The 20,562-nt window shown below is 40.0% G+C and overlaps 1 protein-coding gene across 4 annotated transcripts in view; it reads left to right on the top strand.

Annotated features, from left to right (window-relative positions):
* The window catches only part of LOC149311234 (forkhead box protein O3-like), a 146,625-nt gene that overhangs the window by 72,208 nt on the left and 53,855 nt on the right, over window positions 1–20,562 (top strand). The window contains exon 1 of one of the 4 annotated variants that reach the window (XM_089530621.1): window positions 16,158–16,404. The exons of the other annotated variants lie outside the window; for them this stretch is intronic. Within the exon in view, the coding sequence (XP_089386747.1) occupies window positions 16,231–16,404 (174 nt within the window). The 5' untranslated portion in view covers window positions 16,158–16,230. Of the gene's footprint in view, window positions 1–16,157; window positions 16,405–20,562 lie in introns of those variants that run through there. 4 annotated transcript variants of the gene reach the window in all.

The following is a 20,562-nucleotide window of genomic DNA, read 5'->3' as shown; positions in this document are numbered from 1 at the left end:
GGGGGAATCCCTCACATGCATTTCCATTTACTATTCAGGTTCTCCTGCTTGCTTTAGATAGCACTGTCATTGACACAGTTTGAGGACTTTAAATCCAAGGGCAGAGCATGGGTCCCATCAAGTGAACAACTCGTTTAGGCTTCAATATGAAAGCGAGACTTACTTATCTTTAAATAGAATCCTTATTGGAGCATACTTCTCCAGAGAGGGAAAAATGCCTGAGATAATCCTGATTAACCAGCCCTTGTTTGTTTAATTTATTTTTACACTAACCATTACTTTAGGTGAAGTATAATCTGTTAAAATAGAAAATACTTTAAAATACCGCAGTGAGGGACAATAAAGCAACTATTGAAAAACCAGAACATGAAATTAAGATGAATAAAAAATTTCACTATATAAACCAAAGTAAAAAATCATTAGCATAATGAAAGTGTTATAATGTAAAGGGCCTAAAACAATTCCTGAAATGCCTAGGAGAATAAAAAGGTCTTCAACTGATGCTAAACACACCATAATGTCAGTATGAAAAAAGCCCTTGTTGTGGTTATGATCCAGATGAAATCATGGTTTCATTTGCTCAGCTAAGCCCTTTCTTGAAATAAAGTACACTACAGCAATGTTTGCATTTTAGTTTGGAGCCCATAAGCTTCAAGAGATAGGGAACAGCCCTAAACACAGCCTTAGGAGTTTATCACATGGGAGGAATTTCTCTTAATTTCTAATGAAAAGAAAGTGGGGCCAGAATGCATTCACATGAATTCGCTAGTTCAGCAAATTTACGTGAATTCGTATTGCGTTCAAACTGACTTCCCATTGCCCTAAAATAGCTTGCCATTGCCTGAAATTGCATGTGGTCACCTCTCACGCAATAACGCGAAACCCCATGATTGCGTTTGGACTGACTTCTCATTGCCCGAAATTGCGTGTAGTAGTCTATCAAGCAATAACTTGAAACCCCATAATTGCGTTCGGATTGCTATTAGATTATACTTCCAATTTCCCTTGTATGATAACATCCCAAGTCTCAGAGGAGCTACAAGATCCCTTTGCATGCTGATATTGTGGACATGGATATGTCTCTGAATCCTAGCCCTAAAGACAGTTTACTCATTGTAGCTTTCAAACTTAGCTGTGATTTATTCTTATGATGGGGGTGTCATATGGTCATTGGGAAAAGGGACAGTGTTCCAAGTCTTCCTACCATCACATATGCTGTTTGAACCCACTTCTAGATATCCACCCATTGGCCTAGTCATCTGCATTGAATAAGCCCATGTCTGAACCACTTTCCACATCAATCTCCTATTTATGTGGTAGCTTAATTGCATGGGAGTAATATGTGAAGGGATCCCAGTTGTTAACCATGGATAAGGTATAGCTGTGGTTACGGAAAACTACCCAGGATTAAGCAGTAAGCCTGCATAGATCCAAAAAGATTAATACAGTGATTTCTCTGAAAATGGCTTGTGCATTGGCAAAAGATTGACTGATAATACAGAAAAATTGAATTGCTCAGCCTAAATGAATGCATGTAAGCATGAACAAATGGTTACAATTGTTCTTTCCTTTGCTGGGTGAGATGATAGGAGTTTGTGTATTTTTCAGTTAAATTTCATGCTTTGGGACGTTATAGTAAAAAGTTCATTTAAAGAAAAAAAATCTTAGTGCAGAAAATTCACATAATTTTTTTTTGCACAAACAACTTTTTTCTACAAAAAAAGGTTTTTGTGCAAATGCTTTTTTTTTTTTTGCAAAGTCCTATATTACACACGCACACATTCACAGTTGTTGACAGTTTTCTTGACAAGAAACCCAAGACATGAAAAATTGATAGCATTCTTTACATTGTCCCAACTAGAGTACATCTACTGCAGCAGTTCTCAACCTGTCGGTTGCGATCCCTTTGGGGGCCAAACGATCCTTTCACAGGAGTCACCTAAGACCATTAGAAAACACATATTTCCGATGATCTTAAGAACCGAGACACTGCTCCTGTATCCTGGGGGTCACCACAACATGAGGAACTGTATTAAAAGGTTAGGAAGGTTGAGAACCATTGATCTAATGGATCAACTGCAGGATGGTAAATCAGCATATAAGGAATTTCCATTGACTGAATGGGTCTGTCCTAGTTGGGACTAGCAATTGGTTTTAGGCCTAGCTATCCTACCATATACTTTCAAAGCACATTTTTAATTGCCATTTAAAAAATAATAATTTGCCATCACACCTTGCCTCAATTTCTCTGTAAAAAGCAAATGTGTGCATTTGTTGCAGAATTACTCTGAGTAATCCTTATATAAAGCCAGTTCTAGTGCTGTCTGACACTCAGTTCTATTAGCATGATGCAAGTGGCATGTATAGCACAATGGGAATTGGAGAATGAGGCTGGAGGGCCCCATGAGAATGCAGTGATGCATTCCAGCCCAGTGTGTTGTCATGCTTGTTAGTTTTACAAATTAAGCATGGTTTCCTTGGGAAATTGAACATAAGCCCATGTTTAAGCGTCAGAAAGTGATGTAAGATCCTTGTTAAGACAAATCCACGGCATTAGTAGCCAAACTAGTTTAATCATGCACCTTTACTGTAAATGAAAGTCTCCATTTACTCTAAATGATGCATATTTTGATGCTGAGAAGGTAAAGCTTTGACGTCACGCCTTCTTCCTTGAAATGTACATGTTCAGTATTTATGTGGTGACTTTACAGTCCCATAAACCCAAGTTCTCTGTAATTATTTGTCTTGGAAAGAGTGCCTAGACATTGCAATCCTTCATGTTAGGCAACCCAGGTGCTTTTGGTTTGGGATATTTATCATACATATCTTTAGACTTACTGGTTTGATTCAAGCTTCTGCAAAGTAGCAAAAGGCAAACTAGTGGCATGTGACCCTTGTGACTTACAAAGTCAGCATCTGTTTTTTGCTTTTGTTTGCTTGTCTGATTGATTTCTGTAGTATAGCAGCAGAGGCCTAGTTAGCTTGTGCATCTTTCAGTAGACAAATTGGAGGTCTTGGCATGAAACAAGCATTAATGAACAAGTGGGAAAGGATAAATGCTGTGCATACACTGACTTGTGTAATAGGGAGTTTATGAAACAGGATTGGTAAAATATATTGTAATTGGGCACATCCTGTACTTGGTGAATTGCCCAGCTATAGTGTAATAAACATTGCTCCATTCAGGACAGTTAATTCCCTGCTCTGTCTCAAGTGTAGTGAAACACTTAGGATGAGATTTTATTAAGAGTTCACCTATGAGCATGTGTCCTGCATAGAGCTCTTGTGCTTTTTGCATCTCATGCATTGGGTTATTTCAAGATACAGATTAACAGTACAGGCAGCTATCCAATTGAGTGATTTAGGATACAGGCACTGATCCAATTGGGTGAGGGCTTCCTTATATGTCTCTTTATAAAAAGCCTAGCAGAACGCTTGTACCAATTTAGCAGCTGATGCAGTTTGCTTTGATGTCGTCACTGAAACAAAATAGATTTTTTTCTGCAGTATGTGGAAACTGTAGGCATATTACTGTAAAATATAAACCTAAATTGTTTTTGAAAAATTTAACATCTGTCTGTGATGGGTCGAATCACATCAGAATTCCTCGTGTTACTTTCTAGATCATGGGTTTTTAAATAAGTCCTTTGCTCTGGCTCAAGTAGCACCAAAGAAGAGACATGTGGCTAATGGTGCATCCCTGGAGTGTAATCAAGGACTTGCACCCCATCATTGAGAGTATTAACAAGGGTGTGGTCCCCCTAAAATTAAAAAGAAACTCCACAGTCAGAGCCATAGCAAGCAGAACTGGTCGTAGGAGAGGCCCAGACGCAAAGGCAGAGTTAGAGTCAGGACACAAGTTCCGGAGAGGTAGCTCAAGGTCTTACGAGTTCAGAGGGAGGGTGGCATCAGATATGGGCTAAAGCTGAGCTCCAAAGATGAAAGTGGAATGGAGCAGGGCAGGGCAAAGCCATAGACAAGAACCAACTACTGTACTTAAAATCAGGGAAATTTATCAGTTAGTGTGGAAGTTTTCTAACAACTTAATCAAGTTTAGTTTTTAACTAAAGTAACTAGCTCAAGTTGGAATTCTAGCATTGTCTTCATTTCAAGATTACTTTATTAAGTTATTAATGTATCAAATGAGTGAATGTGTGGTTTGTCTTCAAATTGTTTCCAACCTATGGCAACCCTTATCATAGACTTTTCTTAGCAAGATTTGTGCCGAGGGGGGTTGCCATTGCTATCCTCTGAGGCTGAGAGAGTGTGACTTGCCCAAGGTCATCCAGTGGATTTTATGGCTGAACAGGAATTCAACCCTGGTCTCCAGAGTCACAGTCCCAACACTCAAACCACTATCACAGTCTTAACTCCCGACAATTTTGCTGGAATCTATTTGGGAATCAACAAGCTAAGGGATGGAGGTGTTAAGGGCTAGGATTATAAGGAAAGGAGCAAACATGAGTAGGAAGCTGGATGGGATAGATCAGAAATGGGTTTTTTAAAAAAAAAAAACAATGCATTTGTTTCTTTCTCTCCTAAGAGAAAATTTCCCTCATTTTCATCAATGTGAATATAATTGAATTAGATTTTTTTTTTACTTATATCCAAACACAGCAATACATTAATTTGCCATTTGGGGGCAAAACACAAAGTTGTGATGGGGGGGGGGTCTACTACAACTTCTGGTGATTGCTTTTTCAGCATTGAAATGAGGACTTCATGGGCCTAGGTGAACAGGAATTGGCAAGCAGAGGTCAGTTGAAAAATAGTGAGGCTTACGTTGTAGCTTTGCACTGAAGGGCTTAGTCAGCCAGGTTTCCAACAGAGGCAAAACATTCATTTCTGACTGGCAAGTGTTCTTGTTAACAGTGCCTTGGACCATATCAACATGGAAAGCACACAGTTTAGTGGAGCAACCCAGCTCTGCAGCAGACGTTTCTAATGGCTACATTGGTGAGACCATCACTTAGGTTTGGAGTCACTGTGAGTGAGGGAGCCATTTTACACTACTTTGGATCCATCCTGGGCTGTATCAGCCAATTCTCGCAAAATTGTACTGCTCACTTCTGCTGCAACTTTCCTAAAACAATACAAAACAATAAAACAACCCGCAGAATACTTGTCTGTCTGTCTGTCTACTTCATACCCTTACTTGGACTATATAGTAAGTTCTATTAGTTTCCTAACTGAGAATTTACCAGCATAAATGCTTGTTTAATTTATATCCCACCTTTCTCCAAGTATGGGACCCAATGAAGGTTCCATTAGAAGTTAAACCAAATACATTTAAAACAAGGGAGAATACAAAAGTTGAAAAGCAATGAAATAACTGTATTAAAACCATTAATTTAAAATAGATTAAAAGGCAGTTAAAATATTATAATAATGCTAGAAATACAATGCACCACAGTTAAAAGACCTTCTGCAATGGGCATTCAAATGTTGAATGAATTCTTCCCTATTTGACTTTTGTTGAGTTCCACTGTGTTTCCTCATGTAAAGGTTTCCACATAAAATGAAATAGGCCCGTTTCTCTCTTTCTGAGGTACACAGAAGTTGGCATGAACATTGGTCTGGAAGGGATAGATACACATGTTCTGGCCTAGCTCCATGAGTGTCTTTGTGAGGATAAGGTTATAGGAGACTATCTAATTCAGCCATTTGAGGAGGGTGTGTTTCTGTGGATGATGATTGCTACAGAGGTGTGTGTGTGTGTGTGTGTGTGAGTGAAATTTTCATATAACATAATTTCAGGAGCAAAACGTTTTGTTTTTCTTTCTTAATATAGGTGGCAAAGACAGTTGAAGTATCAATAAGCAGATTAATTCTGTAAAATTAATTTTTACTTTCCCCCCCTTAATCTTTTAAAGCATGCTGGTTGGATAGATAAAGGCTTGAATTTTAGCAGTAATGCTGTATTAAACAACTAGAATGAACACAACCATACCTCATTAAGAACATAAGGAGGTTTCTGACATGTTGGCTAAAAACTAGAGAGGAGTTTTATTTGCTGCCTTAAATCCCTCAAGGTTATATTCGGAGGTGACTTAATGACTTTGGGCACATCCTATCTCAGAAATAAGCAGACATATTTCACAGCAGTCAGGTCATTCATCCTTTGAGATAGGAAGCAACCACAGGCCATAATGAACAGGAGATAAAGATGGTATACATCAGCTAGTTCGGGGTTTTTGACCTCTCTGTTTCCTGCCCTGACCTAGCCATGATTTGAAGTTTGATTATTCAGCTATTTGCATTTTTCTGAGTAAAGTGCTTTAACAGCAGACAGTTTTTAAATGAATGCATTACTGATTTTCATTGGGATTTCTCTATGTAATTTGACTGAGAGATGTGCATTTGCATCTATTACATAAAGCAATTGAACTATATTATTATGTAGTAACTGCAGGTGATCTGTGGTGCAGAAAACCTAATTGTGGGAAGAGGGGAATATGCTAACTTCAGCAAGACTACAGAGAACATGAGGGTTAATAGCAGCAGACACAGGTTCTTCCCTTTGTTCATCTGCCAGATTGTTCTTTTATTGACTCTCTCTGTTTCCCATTGTTTATCTCTTCCTTTGTCTACCCATTAAATTTAAACTAGTTTGAAATGAGTATATTTTGTGGTTGCCCCAGTGAGTTCCAGGAATTACAGAGTTCTATGAGGGATCTCAAGCTCTCTTGGACACGCTGCTTAGGCCATTCTGGGAATTGTAGTACAAAAGTAACCTGTTCAAGCATCGCTCTTGCAAAACTATTTTATTGTCTAATTACAAAGTACAGTGAACACAAAAAGACAGCAAAATTCCAAAACATCAACTTTTGAGGATTTTGTTGGAAATTTTAGCTCAAAACTATATTCCTAGAGGACCTTGGTGAAACAGACGTAAGTGAAGCAAATTATTTGTTCTCTCTCTTTCTATCTTTTTAATCTACCAAGGATAACATTTGGAACTCAGATTTCTCACACAATTCACTTTTAAAACTCCAGTATGAAAAGGATCCATTAAGTGTCATGTGAGAGAGCTAGCGTGCTGTAGTGATTTAAGTGTTGGACTGTTCTGTGATAATAGGGTTTGAATCCCGGCTTGGCCATGGAAACCCACTGGGTCACCTTGGGCATGTCACAACCTCTCAGGCTCAGAGGATGGCAATGGCTAACCCCATCTGAAGAAATTTGCCAAGAAAACCCTACAATAGGTTTTCAACAGGGTCACCATAAGTCAGTAATGACTTGAACGCAAACAACAATAAGTGTCATGTGCATGGCATCTTCAGTTGAGAATTGTCCCTGTGTGTTTAAATGGATAGGCTTCCTTGTAATAAACATGGAAGTGGCTTGTTGGAAGAGCTAATAGCATAAACTATTATGTGTACAAAACATAATTTTAATTTTTTTATTTCTATACATAGATTGGTCCAGATTAGCACACTCTCTTTTAATGTGCCTTATCCCTAATGAGATAAAGGTGCCTTCATTTTTAAAATGGCTGTGGCTGTGGCTGGGTGAATGCATTCCATATGCAGCCCGGAAGCCAGCTCATCTTATTCTGTTGCTTTTCAAGAACAGGACTTTCCCATTCTTGAAAAGGCGTGGGATAAGCCCAGCTGGCATCTGGGCTGTAAACGGGATGCATTCGCCCAGCCATGTGCAAATGTGATAAACCCATTTTAAAAATAAGTGCCAGTGTGCCAGAGAATAGAACAAAACATTGGAAAGCACGTATTCACAGTAGAAGAGTTAAAGGAAATGAGCTTCCATGTGCTGTTGATGGTCCACAAACTTTATTATCTTAAAAAGCCCAACGCGTTTTGGCCTTGCCATAAAGTGACCTTCTGCAGAGGCTATTACAGTCGGCCCTTCTTATACATGGATTCAAGCATACATGGTTTGAAAATGTTCTTCTCAAAAGTGCTGCAGGATCCCTTTGCATGCTGGTTCTGGATGGAGTTACCAATCCACTAAGAATGCAGTCTGCTGTCTACTATCTAGAAAAAAAAATGGCAGCAGTGCTCTGGAATGCCTTCAGTCAGCTCATGCTTGATATGGGTTATATCTGGAGTGGCAGAGCCCAACCCCATTTATACACTGTCTCCAAACTAGATTTCTGCACAGTACTTCCCATAGAGTTCAGTGGGAATCATGTCTAAGGAAGTGGGCATAGATTAGAAATCTGAGTGAAATACTTATTAGCTCTACACACTTTTATACAGACGTCTCTTCATTGCTCTCTCACATTCAAAATGTACAGTTCATAAACAGGATTTTACCATGCACAAAAGTATTGAAGTGGAAAACTCAGTAGGGTTTTGAGGTGCCTAAACCACAGTGAAGCATTTTTATCTTACTTGTTTGCATACAGAAGGAAAGAAGGAACTAATCTTGGGTCTTGCCATGGAGGAGAAACCCATGTTCTCTGTGGTGTGCTTCTCTGTTTGTGGTGTGGTTATAGTATGCAACAGGTGGGAAGTTCTGTGATAATAGGGTGAGTTTTTTCTTCCTTTAATTGCAAGGACTATTTTTGGTTTGACTCAGCAGTTCTGAAGAGTACAAACTGTATTACCATATCCACATGCAAAAAAAGGAGGGGAGAGTTAAAAATGATGGAGATGATAAAAGTAAACATCCTCCTTCTCAAAAGGGCATTAGCAAGTGGTGGAACAACTATCTTTCTTAGGTTTTGTTTGTTTGTTTGATACACCAAGGCTGCCTATTAGCACAGGTTATTCTGAAATCATTACAGCCCTCTCTATCATTTCCTGTAGAAGGACAGAAAAAATATTGCCAAGTGGGAAACAAATGAAAATATTTTGTATGGCCATCATCCATAACAAGAAGATGACAAAGAGGAGGAGGGGAGAGAGGAAAGGGGAAAAATATAACATCTTGAAAAAGTAAAGAAAGAGCTTTTCAAATGTTTTGGATGATGACTCCTATAATGCCTGATAATTGGCAAGACTGTCTGGGGCAGGGGTAGGCAACCTTTTTGAGTCGGGGGCCAGGTTGCTGTCCCTCAGACAGCTGGGGGGCTGAAGCCGGGGGTGGAGCTACCACCCTCCAGGGGTGGAGCCACATAACAGGGGTGGAGCTTCCACCTTCTGGGGGCGGAGCCACATGCCAGGGTGGAGCTTCCACCCTCCAGGGGCGGAGCCACACACTGGGGGTGGAGCTTCCACCGAAGCATCATCATCATCATCACCACCACCACTATCATTGTTACAGCAGACCTTTGTTACAGCACTTTGGAAAGTCACACTGTCTCACCTTCATAAATAATAAAAATAATGAAATACAATAAAAAGCAATAATAAAAATAATGAAATAAAAAAACAAAAATAAGTGTTATATATTTTTAAAAATTAATGGGAAAAACCCAAGGCAGACCTGAAATGACTCACCTTTCCACCTCCTCCCCCTCTTTCTCATTGAGAGGGCATTTTGCAGAAAGAACACCCAGGGCAAGTAGTAGTAATAATAATAATAATAATAATAATAATAAAGGTACAAGCAAAGAAATTACTAAAATGGAATTGAAAATAAACTGCAGCAAGCATGCACAGTTTCAACTCAGAAAAGCCACAAGGTGCTCAGAGGGGATTTTGCAGAAAGAACACCCAGGGCAAGTAGTAGTAGTAGTAGTAGTAGTAATAATAATACAACTAATAAAGTTACAAGCAAGGAAATTACTAAAATGCAATTGAAAATAAACTGCAGCAAGCATGCACACAGTTTCAACCCAGAAAAGCCACAAGGTGCTCAGAGGGGATTTTGCAGAAAGAACACCCAGCTAACCCCCTCCCCCAATGAACCAACCTCTGGCCTTGCTGTGGCTGCAGCTGCTGCTCTGGCTCCCTGGCTCCCTCGCTCTGTACTCCTTCCTTCTGCCTCCTCCTCCTTTCCCTGCTCTTAGGGAGGCGGAGGGCGAGGTGGAGCCTGCTGCAGGCCTGCTGCAGCCCCTGGAGCCCTGTTGGAGTGCTACAGGGGCTGCACCAGGCCTCCTACATGGGCGCCGCCATTTTGTTTTTCAAAATGGCGGCCGAAATCTCGCGCGACCTTTGCCATCCTGAGGTCACACGAGACTTCGGCCGCCATTTTGAAAAACAAAATGGTGGCCGGAGCGGCGAGAAAACAGGGAAAATCGGCGGCAGGACTGCGCAGGGGCCGGTAGGAAGGCCTTGGCGGGCCGGATCCGGCCCACAGGCCGCAGGTTGCCGACCCCTGGTCTGGGGCTTAGGGGAGTTTTCCTCCAAAAACATCTGACAGGCTGGTAACCCATTACTAGTGCAGTCAGAGATGCTATAAGCAGCAGTCAGTGCTGCAGACATTTCAAGTGGAACTAGATATCCTACTGTTGTAATATAAAAAATGCTACATATCACTGTGTCAGTGACGTGTTTCTAGAGTATAGCCAAGGACCAATCTACCCAGAGTCCTTTATGCTAGCCACTGTTGTGCTTTTAATTTTGTAATTTTTTATCCTGTTTTTAACTTGTTTTATTGAATTGTTTGCGCTTTTATATATGAATACTGTTGTAAAATTTGTACACTGTTGTACTTGCTGTAACCCACTTTGATCTGCAAAGGAAAAGCAGGATACAAATAAACAGATTATTATTATTATTATTATTATTATTATTATTTTCAATGCCTAAATCACACTTAGGTAACACCTTATAAACAACTGAGCCCCACACCGTCTAATACCACACTCAGACTTTAATTAATCATGCTGGTGCTCTCTCTCTTCAGAGGAGAACCATGACTTATGTGGGCCCCCCTTGAAGGTAATATAACTATTTGCTTTTAATTAGCAGCTACTCCATGATGGTACAACTACATTGTCTTATTTTATACTTGTAACGTAATGCAGGTTAATGACACCCATTTTGCAATTTAACAGCTATTTTTATAGTTACTGCAGAAATAATCCAGTTTGAGACCACTTTAAAAGCCCTGACTTAGGGCTAGGGAATCCTGGAAATTGTTATTTATTGTGGCACCAGAGCTCTCTGACAGAGAAGGCTAAATGTCACACAGAATTACAGTTCCGCGAATTCCCTAGCACTGAACTAGGACAGTAAAAGTGGTTTCAAACTGGATTATTTCTACAGTGCTTTTTGCTCCATTGTGCATGCTGAAGTGCAAAGGTGGACATGAATATATTGCTTTTTGTACCATAAACTATTGATTTATAGGCCTGAATCCTATAGGTTACTTCAGCTGGATAGACTAATTTAATAACACTTGTTGAATAACAAGTAAATACTTGGGTAAATTCCTTTTTCTCTCCAGTGGGTATGTTTGGTTGGGATTACCAGCAAGATTGAGGCCATAGAATTTAGATATTTTTTTAAAAGGTAAGTAATAGTTGTTATTTTAGTTACTTCTGAGAGCATAATTAGGGGGATTGGAACAAAAGCATGTTCTTTCTCACCACATTAGAAGTCCCAGGATTTCCATGGCAGATAGAAGTGGTGACAGAGTGCTGCAGCTCTGTGGTAGATAACTCTCTTGTGGTGTTCTTAAGGACTCCAGCAGCAACAAACCCATGCATGGAGACAAGGACTGAGATTCAGGATACCTCTATACTGTAGAAATAATGCAGTTTGACAACACTTTAAGTGCTGTATCTCCATCCTATAGAATCCTGAGGTTTGTAGTTTTACATGGTCTTTAGCCTTCTCTCTCAAAGAGAGCTCGTGCCTCACAAAACTAAAAATCCCGGGATTCTTTAAGATGGAGCCATGGTAGTTAAAGCGGTTATAAAATGCATTGTTCCTAGAGGGCAAATGCACCTTCAGTCTCTTTTTCTTCTCTCATGTGTTGGCTGTTCCTGCTGCTTCTCCTCCCTTCCCCCCAATTTGGAACAGCAAAAGACCTCTGCTCTATATTGCAGTTGCACAAGGCCCGTATCTTGTTTTACTGTCAGCTAAAAGCTGCACAGAAAAGATTATTGGGAAATCTTGCTGACTGGTGTTTTTTCTTTTTCTTTTTTAGAAGCAGAGACTCAGCTCTGATAACTTTTTTGAAGGTTCCGTTTTTCCAAGTTGTTTTACATTTTTCCTGTGTCACAAACTTTGAGCTTGTTTACTCAGAATTTTTTTTAAATGTCATCCTTTCCATATTTGTGACTTCCTCTGACAGCCCTTGTCTCTTGCAGTCTATTATTATTATTATTGTTGTTGTTATTATTATTATTATTATTATTAGCCCATCTTTACTGTGTAGAAAGAGTAAAGACATAGATCGCAGCACCAAGGATTTAACTCTCCCTGCTCCCCACCTTATTTGCCTACACAACAACCTAAAGATTTAGTTTACTTTAACTATTTCTTGTAGCTTACTAAATGGCTGTCTCATTTGATAAAACTCCAAACCAGTATTCCAACCCCACCACTTCTTTCTAACTTTCTTTTATGTAGTAAGAGACTTGTCACAATCTGGCTGATTCTGCCTAGATCATGCATACTCCACAAGCTGGACTTTATGGAAGCATGGTGAGATGAAAGCTGGTGTTGTAAGAAACCACATCATCATCATCATCAATTTATTTATATCCCACCCCCTCTACAAGATGCAATCAGGGCGGCTTGTTCCTGTTTGGAATTTGCAAAAAAGATAGATAGGAAATACAGCACACATGTGGAAAAAAGTTATCTGGATTGATGGGACCAAAACTGATTGGTTTTGCAAAATGTTATATGTGGCATAATGCCAACAGCACTCATTGCCTTGACAGCACAATTCTCATAGGGAAAACATCACCCCCATAGGTAGCATTGACCATAGGGGAACATCATATTGTGGGGATGCTTTTCATCAGCAGGAAATTATTCAGATTAAGGCCCAGATGGATGGAGCCCAGTAGAGGGCAATTCTAGGGGAAAACTTGTTGTGGTATTCAAAGAACCTGGGACTGAGGCACAGGTTCACCTTCCAGCAGGACAATGATCCTATAAACACTGCCACAGTAATGCTGGAGTCATTGACAAAAAAGAACTTCAGTGTATTAGGATGGCCCAGTCAAGGTCTGGCCCTCTGATTCAGAATCTGTAGTAAGACTTAAAAGTAACCAGTTCCAATCTAAACTGACAGAGCTGGAGCAATGTTGCCAAAAAGAATGGACAAAAATTACAGGATCCAAATATGCAAAGCTGAGAGAGACGTAACCCGAACTCTAGCTGTAACTGCTGCCAAAGGTGTTTGTACCAATTATTTACTCAGAGAGGAAATACACATGCCACTAACAAGTACCAGTTTGTTGATGTTTATTTTACTTTTGTGCTACCATGAAGCCCTGCTATGTCTACCCACCTACCCAACTGGTATAACTGTTGCTTTGAATAACGTAATTCTCTGGATGTACAGCTTTTGATACTTCAAGCATCATCATATTTATAAGCAAAGCAGTATTGTTCTCTTTCAGAGAACAAACTGTCTCAAAAAACACACCCATGTATAGGTCTAGAAATTTTAGTCAGAAATTGACTCCAAAAACCTTTGTCAGCTTATCCATGGATCAATGTAACTATTGTACTTTAACTCTTATATTAAAAAGGGACTGTTGCCCATGCCTGGTCCCTTCTTCCCTCACAGCCACCATTTACTGTAGTTCCCTCCTCGTCCATTCAGGGTGAGCACAGCCAAGTTCCTTAGTATTGTTTTCCTTTGCTTCATCCTTTACATACTTTGGGACCATTCAGACTACCTTTTGTACCGAATTGTAAACCGGATTAAAAGTCAGAAGTTCCCATTGGCAGCAGTTTAAACGCATCAGAATTAGGGTCTTGCACACCCAATCCAGGGCAAATCCCCCTTAGAGCGGTTTCTCCAAAAGTGGATTATTTCCCGTATCTTTTAGGAAAACCCGTTTCTTCCTGCTGCTGGCAAATGTGAACTTGGCCTCGGTCATGATCAAGTCAAGTTCAGGGGAGGGATTTAGGTCAAAGGGAGGTCAGAGGTCAGGGCATGCCTCCCCTCGCAAGCAGCTTTCTCTCTCTCTCTCTCTCTCTCTCTCTCTCTCTCTCTCTCTCTCTCTTTTTGTAATTTTATTTTTGACAGATTATGCAAATGCTTTTTCTACAGGTTGATACATATTGATAGAATGTGTCTGTTTGTGCTACATTTCCCTTTCATTTGTTTGCTGCCAGCACAGCAGGTCACTTTGCAAGTGGCATTTTTTAAAATTGTGTGTGTGTGACAGAATATGCAAATGCTTGTGTTTCCTTTTTGGCAAATGTGTGAATGCTTTTGCTACATATGTGTATGTAAGGAGAGATGGCATTCTGGGGTGGAAATCTGAGGGAAAGCAAAGAAAGGATGCAGAGATGCATTCTGAGGTGAGGTATTATTATTATCATTATTGTGACGGATTATGCGCATACTTTGAGCTGGAAGAGAAGGGTAGAGGCTGGCATGGGGGGGAGGCAAGGTCTTCAGAGGTGGCATTGGGCTGGAAGGGAAGGGAAGGGAAGAGGTTCCAAAGAGGAGGAAATGCTGGAAGCGAAGGGGAAGCTAAAGGCTGGCATTCAGAGGGAAGGCTGTGGAAACCCATGACTTTGGGGGAGTCACACTCTCTCAGCCTCAGGGGAAAGGCAATGGCAAATCTCCTCAGAACCAATCTTGCCAAGGAAACCTCAGGATGGGGTCGTTTTAATGTTGCCATAATCTGTAATGACCCAAATACACACAACACACACAGACACCTGGAGGTTTTTTAATTTGACAAGTTGACAGAATATGCACACACTGCCGCCAGTTTTTTTTTTGTTTGTTTTGTTTTGTTTAAAAAGAAGGGGGGAAAGAACCAATTCTGTTGGCCGATGGTTGTAGGATATGTCACCTTTGACAAAAGTGGAAGTGAATTTGATTGACAACAAAGGAGGTTCCATTTTAAAGCAGTACTGCAAATGTGAACTTCAGAGGGGCAAAAGCATCGATCAAGGTAAAGAGCAGTACGAACTTCTTTCTGGGCACATTTGGTATGGGGGCAACCAGATCTGCCCAGTTCTGTCCAGAGCAAATGGGCTAGTGAGAATGGGGCCTTTGTTAACATGCCTCTAAGTTTTACCCTTGTAAAAGACCATGTAAAAAGTTAATTTTCACCACAGATCATAATCAAAATCCATAATTTTGGCCCCCAAACCTGCCCTTCATGTCTGTCTTTAGGACATACCACCAAATAAAGACAATTATTGATTGTACATTTTGCTATACGGCATATTTTGTAAAGAATGTTGCAGCAGTGCTTTCATTTGCAATCTGTTGCTCCTTTTATTCCTGTTCTTCCCATTCTTTTGAAAGGAACTAAAGCAAAAATCAACAATTCAGGAAAATGTGGTGCACTTCTTATTTCTAATACATGTAAACTATGCAATTGTCAGGAGCAATGGTGAAAAACAAAAAAGTGCTGCCAAAAATAGATTTGAAATAATGCTAATAATAAATATAAGCTTACCTTTATTTTTCCACCCCATGAAAAGGTTTCCAGCTGCATATTTGTTTGTTTTTTTGTTTTGTTTTTTTAAAGCATAACTGAGTTAGAACAGAAAGACAAAGTCTGACTACTGGTAGATTTTTCTTTCACTTCCTGCTAAGCAGTTTTGAAATACTTGAGCAGCCAAGAGGGGTGGGCATGGAAGGCAATATTGATTGTGAGCCTCTAACTGTAGGTATACCTCTGTTATTAAAGAAGGAGATGCGTTCCTGGACCTGACTTATTGAATAGAAAAGTTGGTACCAGAGGCAGAAATAACATGGAAAGATTAGGAAGAGGTTTCTATGCCACAAAAAAGAAAGCTGTTCAGTTTGTTTCACCACAGTTTTATTCAGAACTAACAATATGCACATGTGAAATAACACAACCAGGTCAGGTCTAAGTCTTGCCTGCTCTGAACCTTTTGAACCTTCTGGCAACTACTTAAAGGCTTCTTCCGAAATTCATCCGGGGACTTTTTTATTATCTTTCACAAGTTTCCACTTTTCTTATGATTTCTATTTTGATGATCATATTGAAAGATTAATACTTTTTTGTCAACATATTCTGGAGGTAGACTTTTTTCTCTTTTGCTTTTCATGCATGCTCAGTACGGGATTCCAGAGACAGCTGTGAATTTGCACTGTTTACTGCAACCCAGCAACCAGAAGTCTATGTTTCTCCACTACTCTTTCATCACTTTCTTGTTGTTAACTGCCATTAAGCTGACTTCGATTTATGGTGACCCTATGAATGAGAAACCTCCAAGTCACCCTATTATCAATGGCCCTGCTCAGATCTTACAGACTCAGGACTGTGGCTTTGATTACGTCTATCCATCTGGAATGTGGACTTCTTCTTTTCCTCTGCTTTCTACCTTACCAAACATTAGTGTCTTTTCTAGTGAGTCATGTCTTTTCATGGTCAGGCTAAAGTTCAATAGTCTCAATTTAGACATTTTAGCTTCTAGGGGGAGTAGAAGGTAGAAACTAACAGTAAAAAGAGGGTTTTTTCCATCACATTTTTACTCAGTGTTATTTTTCCTTAATCTTGTTTTCCTCCACAGTACTCTTCAGTGGAATCTCTTCCCTGTTCCTCATAGTTTCTATTTCAGTATAACTCGCCTCCCTACAACTGTATGTCATTTCCCCCTTTTCTCCCCCTTTGTCCCTTTATTTCTGCTTCATCTCTGCTTTCTTCCAATATCTCACTTTTACTGCTGTTGATGATATCATACAAGGTTGTTCACATATATGTGATAGTGAATCCAGTTGCAATTGCAGGTGCAGTCACTGCCGCTTCTGCTAAGCATACTTCCACAGTACAGCATCTTTCTCAACATGCCTGCATTTTCAATATTTTCAAAATCTCATGGATCCCCAATGAAAGTAGCATGAGAAGCAGCCCTGAGGAAATCCCTGAAGCAGACTGGCTGTATAGTAGTAACCTCAGAACTACAACACATTGGCAAAACCTCACCCTACAATCCTGCTTGGATGTGAATTTCAGCACAAGGTAGAGTGACACAGAGCAGGCATTGTCCTATATCTGTTTGGGAGAGTTGTCTGCAAAATAGTGGCAACTCATCAACAGGCTGGGCAGCCCTCTGTGGCTCCTATGCCACAAAGATGACAGCGTGGCAGTTACTGGAAGCTGGAATTGACGTCATCCATGGATACTGGATGGTGGTTTGATGAGCCCACATTGGGAAAAGGAGGCAAGGCTGAGAAACAGCATGAGCAAGCCAGGATAAAGGGATAAGAAGAGCCCCTGGGAGAGAGCAGTTGGCAAGGGGAAGTGAAAAGAGCATGGAGCACCGATGGGCTTGGCTGTAGAGATGTCAACCAAGATAAGGTAGCCTTAGTAACTTGACTTAACAGCAGAAGAAGTGTGGACATAACAAAAGGATATGCCTTAGACTGAGGCAATCCCTAAGCCCCTATATGTACCTCTATAGAACAGTAAAAAATCAAGCCTGAGAAAATACAATGAAGTGTACTGACATATTGCGAGGCTTTTAAAAAAGAAAGAAGAATGAAAAATTACTGTACAAAATGCATTGTCAGTCAGAACCAACGAAATTTCTCAAGGAAAGCAGTTACAACTTGGAAAGAGATGATTTAACATGGAATGCAAGTGGTTGGACAGCCCTAAAGAATCCCACCCTTAAATTTGGGAGAGGTTGAGATTGGTAGAGAGATTTAGGCAGACTATGAGTACAAATTGAAGTTCTATATAGAGGAAGTAATTACAACATGATTAAGGATTTCAGCAGAGGCAAAGTAAGTTATGGATCAGTTCTGGCAATGTTTCACAGCTGCTGAAAGGCTGACAATTACAGAGCAGTAAGATGGATGGTTTGGGGATCAAGGATTAGTGCTAGGTTTCAGCAAGGAAAATTAAGGCTGAAGTAAGGATAATTCCAATAGATACAGAGGCATGGGGAACAAGTTGTTATTGGTTAGGAGGATTTTATGTAGTTGCTGAACCTTTCATTTACAGGATGTTAGGGTGTAGCTTGAAGCTGGCAAGCAAATTGGTAGGAAATGGGATGGATCAGAGAGAGTCAATTTGCTCCTAGAACTGGAAGTCATCCACCTAAAAAGTAAGCAATTATAACTTTTTTTCCCTCCAAGAGCCTGCCAAGAGAAGGAGTCTCACTATTTCTTTAGGATTTCCAGGGGTAATATCTTCATTGCAATGTTACCTTTTCATATTCCCAAGCAAGCCTATTATATCTACACAACAGTTTGTTCAACTTTTATTCCTGTATGTGCACATCTTTTCCCATAGTGAATTCAGACCATTCTTTTTTGCCATTGAGATGTACTGATCATTAACTGGCGTGACTCAAAAAGAGTTATGCTACCTGCAGAAGGCTGAATCACTATGGATTCTGCAATCTTGCTGTCTTATAAAAGCAAGAAACATGGACACTGCCAACAAATTATATAAATGGGACTTGCTACTCATAGGATCTTTTCAGACAACCTAATTCCACTTGATGCATACCTGTAAACAACTGCAAAAAACCCCAAACCCAAACCCAAATGTTCTTTGGGGAATAAAATGTATATTAGGTAACACTTGCACTATTTCTTTATTAACAGCATGCTAGAGTTTATTGAATGATCATTCTCTTCTCAAGAAATATAGTACAGGACGATTCAGTGTCCAAAGTATGACCTTTGTTTGACTTTCTTTTTTTGACCTCATTCTCATCCAGCATAAATATATTCTGCTGTTGAAAGCAGTATTTCAAAATGTGCTAAGTGTTGAAAACAGTTGTCATTAACTTGGTCATGGGTAGAGATGCCAGAGGTTCGGCTGTTCCAGAAGGCTGCTGAGCTGTAGCATCTTCTTTCCCATTTCTATGTCTTACTGACTATCTTTCTTGTCTATGTAAAGTGGCAGTGATGACTTGAAGGTCAAACATGGAAAAAATGCTTTTTGTACTGTAGGGTTTTTTTAAAGAAAGCAAAATGCAAGTATTTTCAAAGCCAGAGAAAAGAGAGGTTTGTTTGAGCACAAGCGTGTACTGTGACAGAGTTGAGTGGGTTGATTGGTAACATTTTCTTGCTGCTGTCTATGTTTCATCACCGAATATTCATAAAGAAAAAAAAAAGACACAGGCTTTCATATAATTACTCTTAGCCTCCACCTACGCAATTAGTTTGATTTTTGGCTTGAATATAGAACTACTATAATACAGCTTGTATAACTTTATTAAATAATTTACAAATGACCACATAATGTGCCACTATAAATATATCTGTTGTTTAGGTAGGTTGTATAATTGAAATAATCAGTTCTTCAGTTTCTAGCCATAGTATTGCTGTTGTTAATATGTTTAAATGGGTTACTGATCTTCCAATTCCACCCAATTTACAATTTGCAATTCCCACCTAGCTTTTGAATAAAAGCATCAGCTGTTGCTGTTACATGCCTTCAAATCAACTCTGACTTATGGCAACCCTATCCTAGGATTTTTTTTTTATTTTTTTTATTTTTTATTTTTTTTGGGCAGGATTTATTTAGAGGAGGTATGCCGTTGCCTTCCTCTAAATGTAAGAGAGAATGATTTGCTTAAAAAATCACCTAGTGGTTTCAGTGGCTAGGCAAGAGATTCACACCCTGGTATTTTAGAGCCCTAACCCAACACTCAAATCATTACACTATACTGGTTTTATACTAATTTCTAATTTCTTTCTTGGCATTTTTGCCCTTCCTTACAGCCGAGTTTATGTTTCAAATACTAACTCAAATATCAGTATTTCAAGAAAGTTAGACTTAAATGTCTCTGTGGACAACATTTCTATTCAACCAGTCCAGCAAGCCCACAGTCTTGGTTTTATCTTTGACTCTTCTCTGTCGTGTATCCCTCAGATCCAGACCACAGCCAAGGCTTGTAGATTCTTTTTATACAACATTGCCAAAATCCGACCATATCTCTCCGCCTCTACTGCCAAGATCCTGGTCCATGCCCTAGTGATCTCACGACTTGATTATTGTAACGTCCTCCTGGCTGGGCTTCCTCTTTCTCACCTCCATCCTTTAATCTCTGTCCAGCATTCAGCTGCACGCATTATCACTTCCACCCACCGCTCTGACCACATCTCTCCTGTGTTGGCATCCCTTCATTGGCTCCCCCTCCCTTTCCGTATTCAGTACAAGCTCCTGCTCTCGATGTTTAAAGCCCTCCATGGACTTCCCCCTCCTTACTTATCAGACCTTCTTTCTCCTCACCTTCCCACCAGGGCCCTCTGTTCTGGTAGTCAAGGTCTGCTGTCTCAGCCCAGGATTTCCTCTGCCCCATCCCGGATTCGCCCCTTTTCACTTGCTGCCCCTCACTCCTGGAACCTTCTTCCCCCACAAGCAAGAGCCATCACTTCTTTAACCAGCTTCAAAACGGAGTTGAAAACCATCCTGTTCAGAGAAGCCTTCCCAGGCATTGCATAATTCTCGCTTGCTATTTGGTGTTCTTTTGTTGTCTGTTTATCAAACCATTTCCTGTATTGCTATGTACTGTATATGCATTATCCTACTTGAGAGTATGTATTTTCCCTGGAAAATGATTAACC

This window comes from Sceloporus occidentalis, unplaced genomic scaffold (genome assembly GCF_023333645.1).
Source record: "Sceloporus occidentalis isolate IW3139 unplaced genomic scaffold, rSceOcc1.0.p SCAF_6, whole genome shotgun sequence".
In the NCBI taxonomy this organism is placed as follows: Eukaryota; Metazoa; Chordata; class Lepidosauria; order Squamata; family Phrynosomatidae; genus Sceloporus; species Sceloporus occidentalis.
The sequence above is the reverse complement of the archived record's forward strand: the minus strand, read 5'-3'. Positions and strand labels throughout refer to the sequence as shown.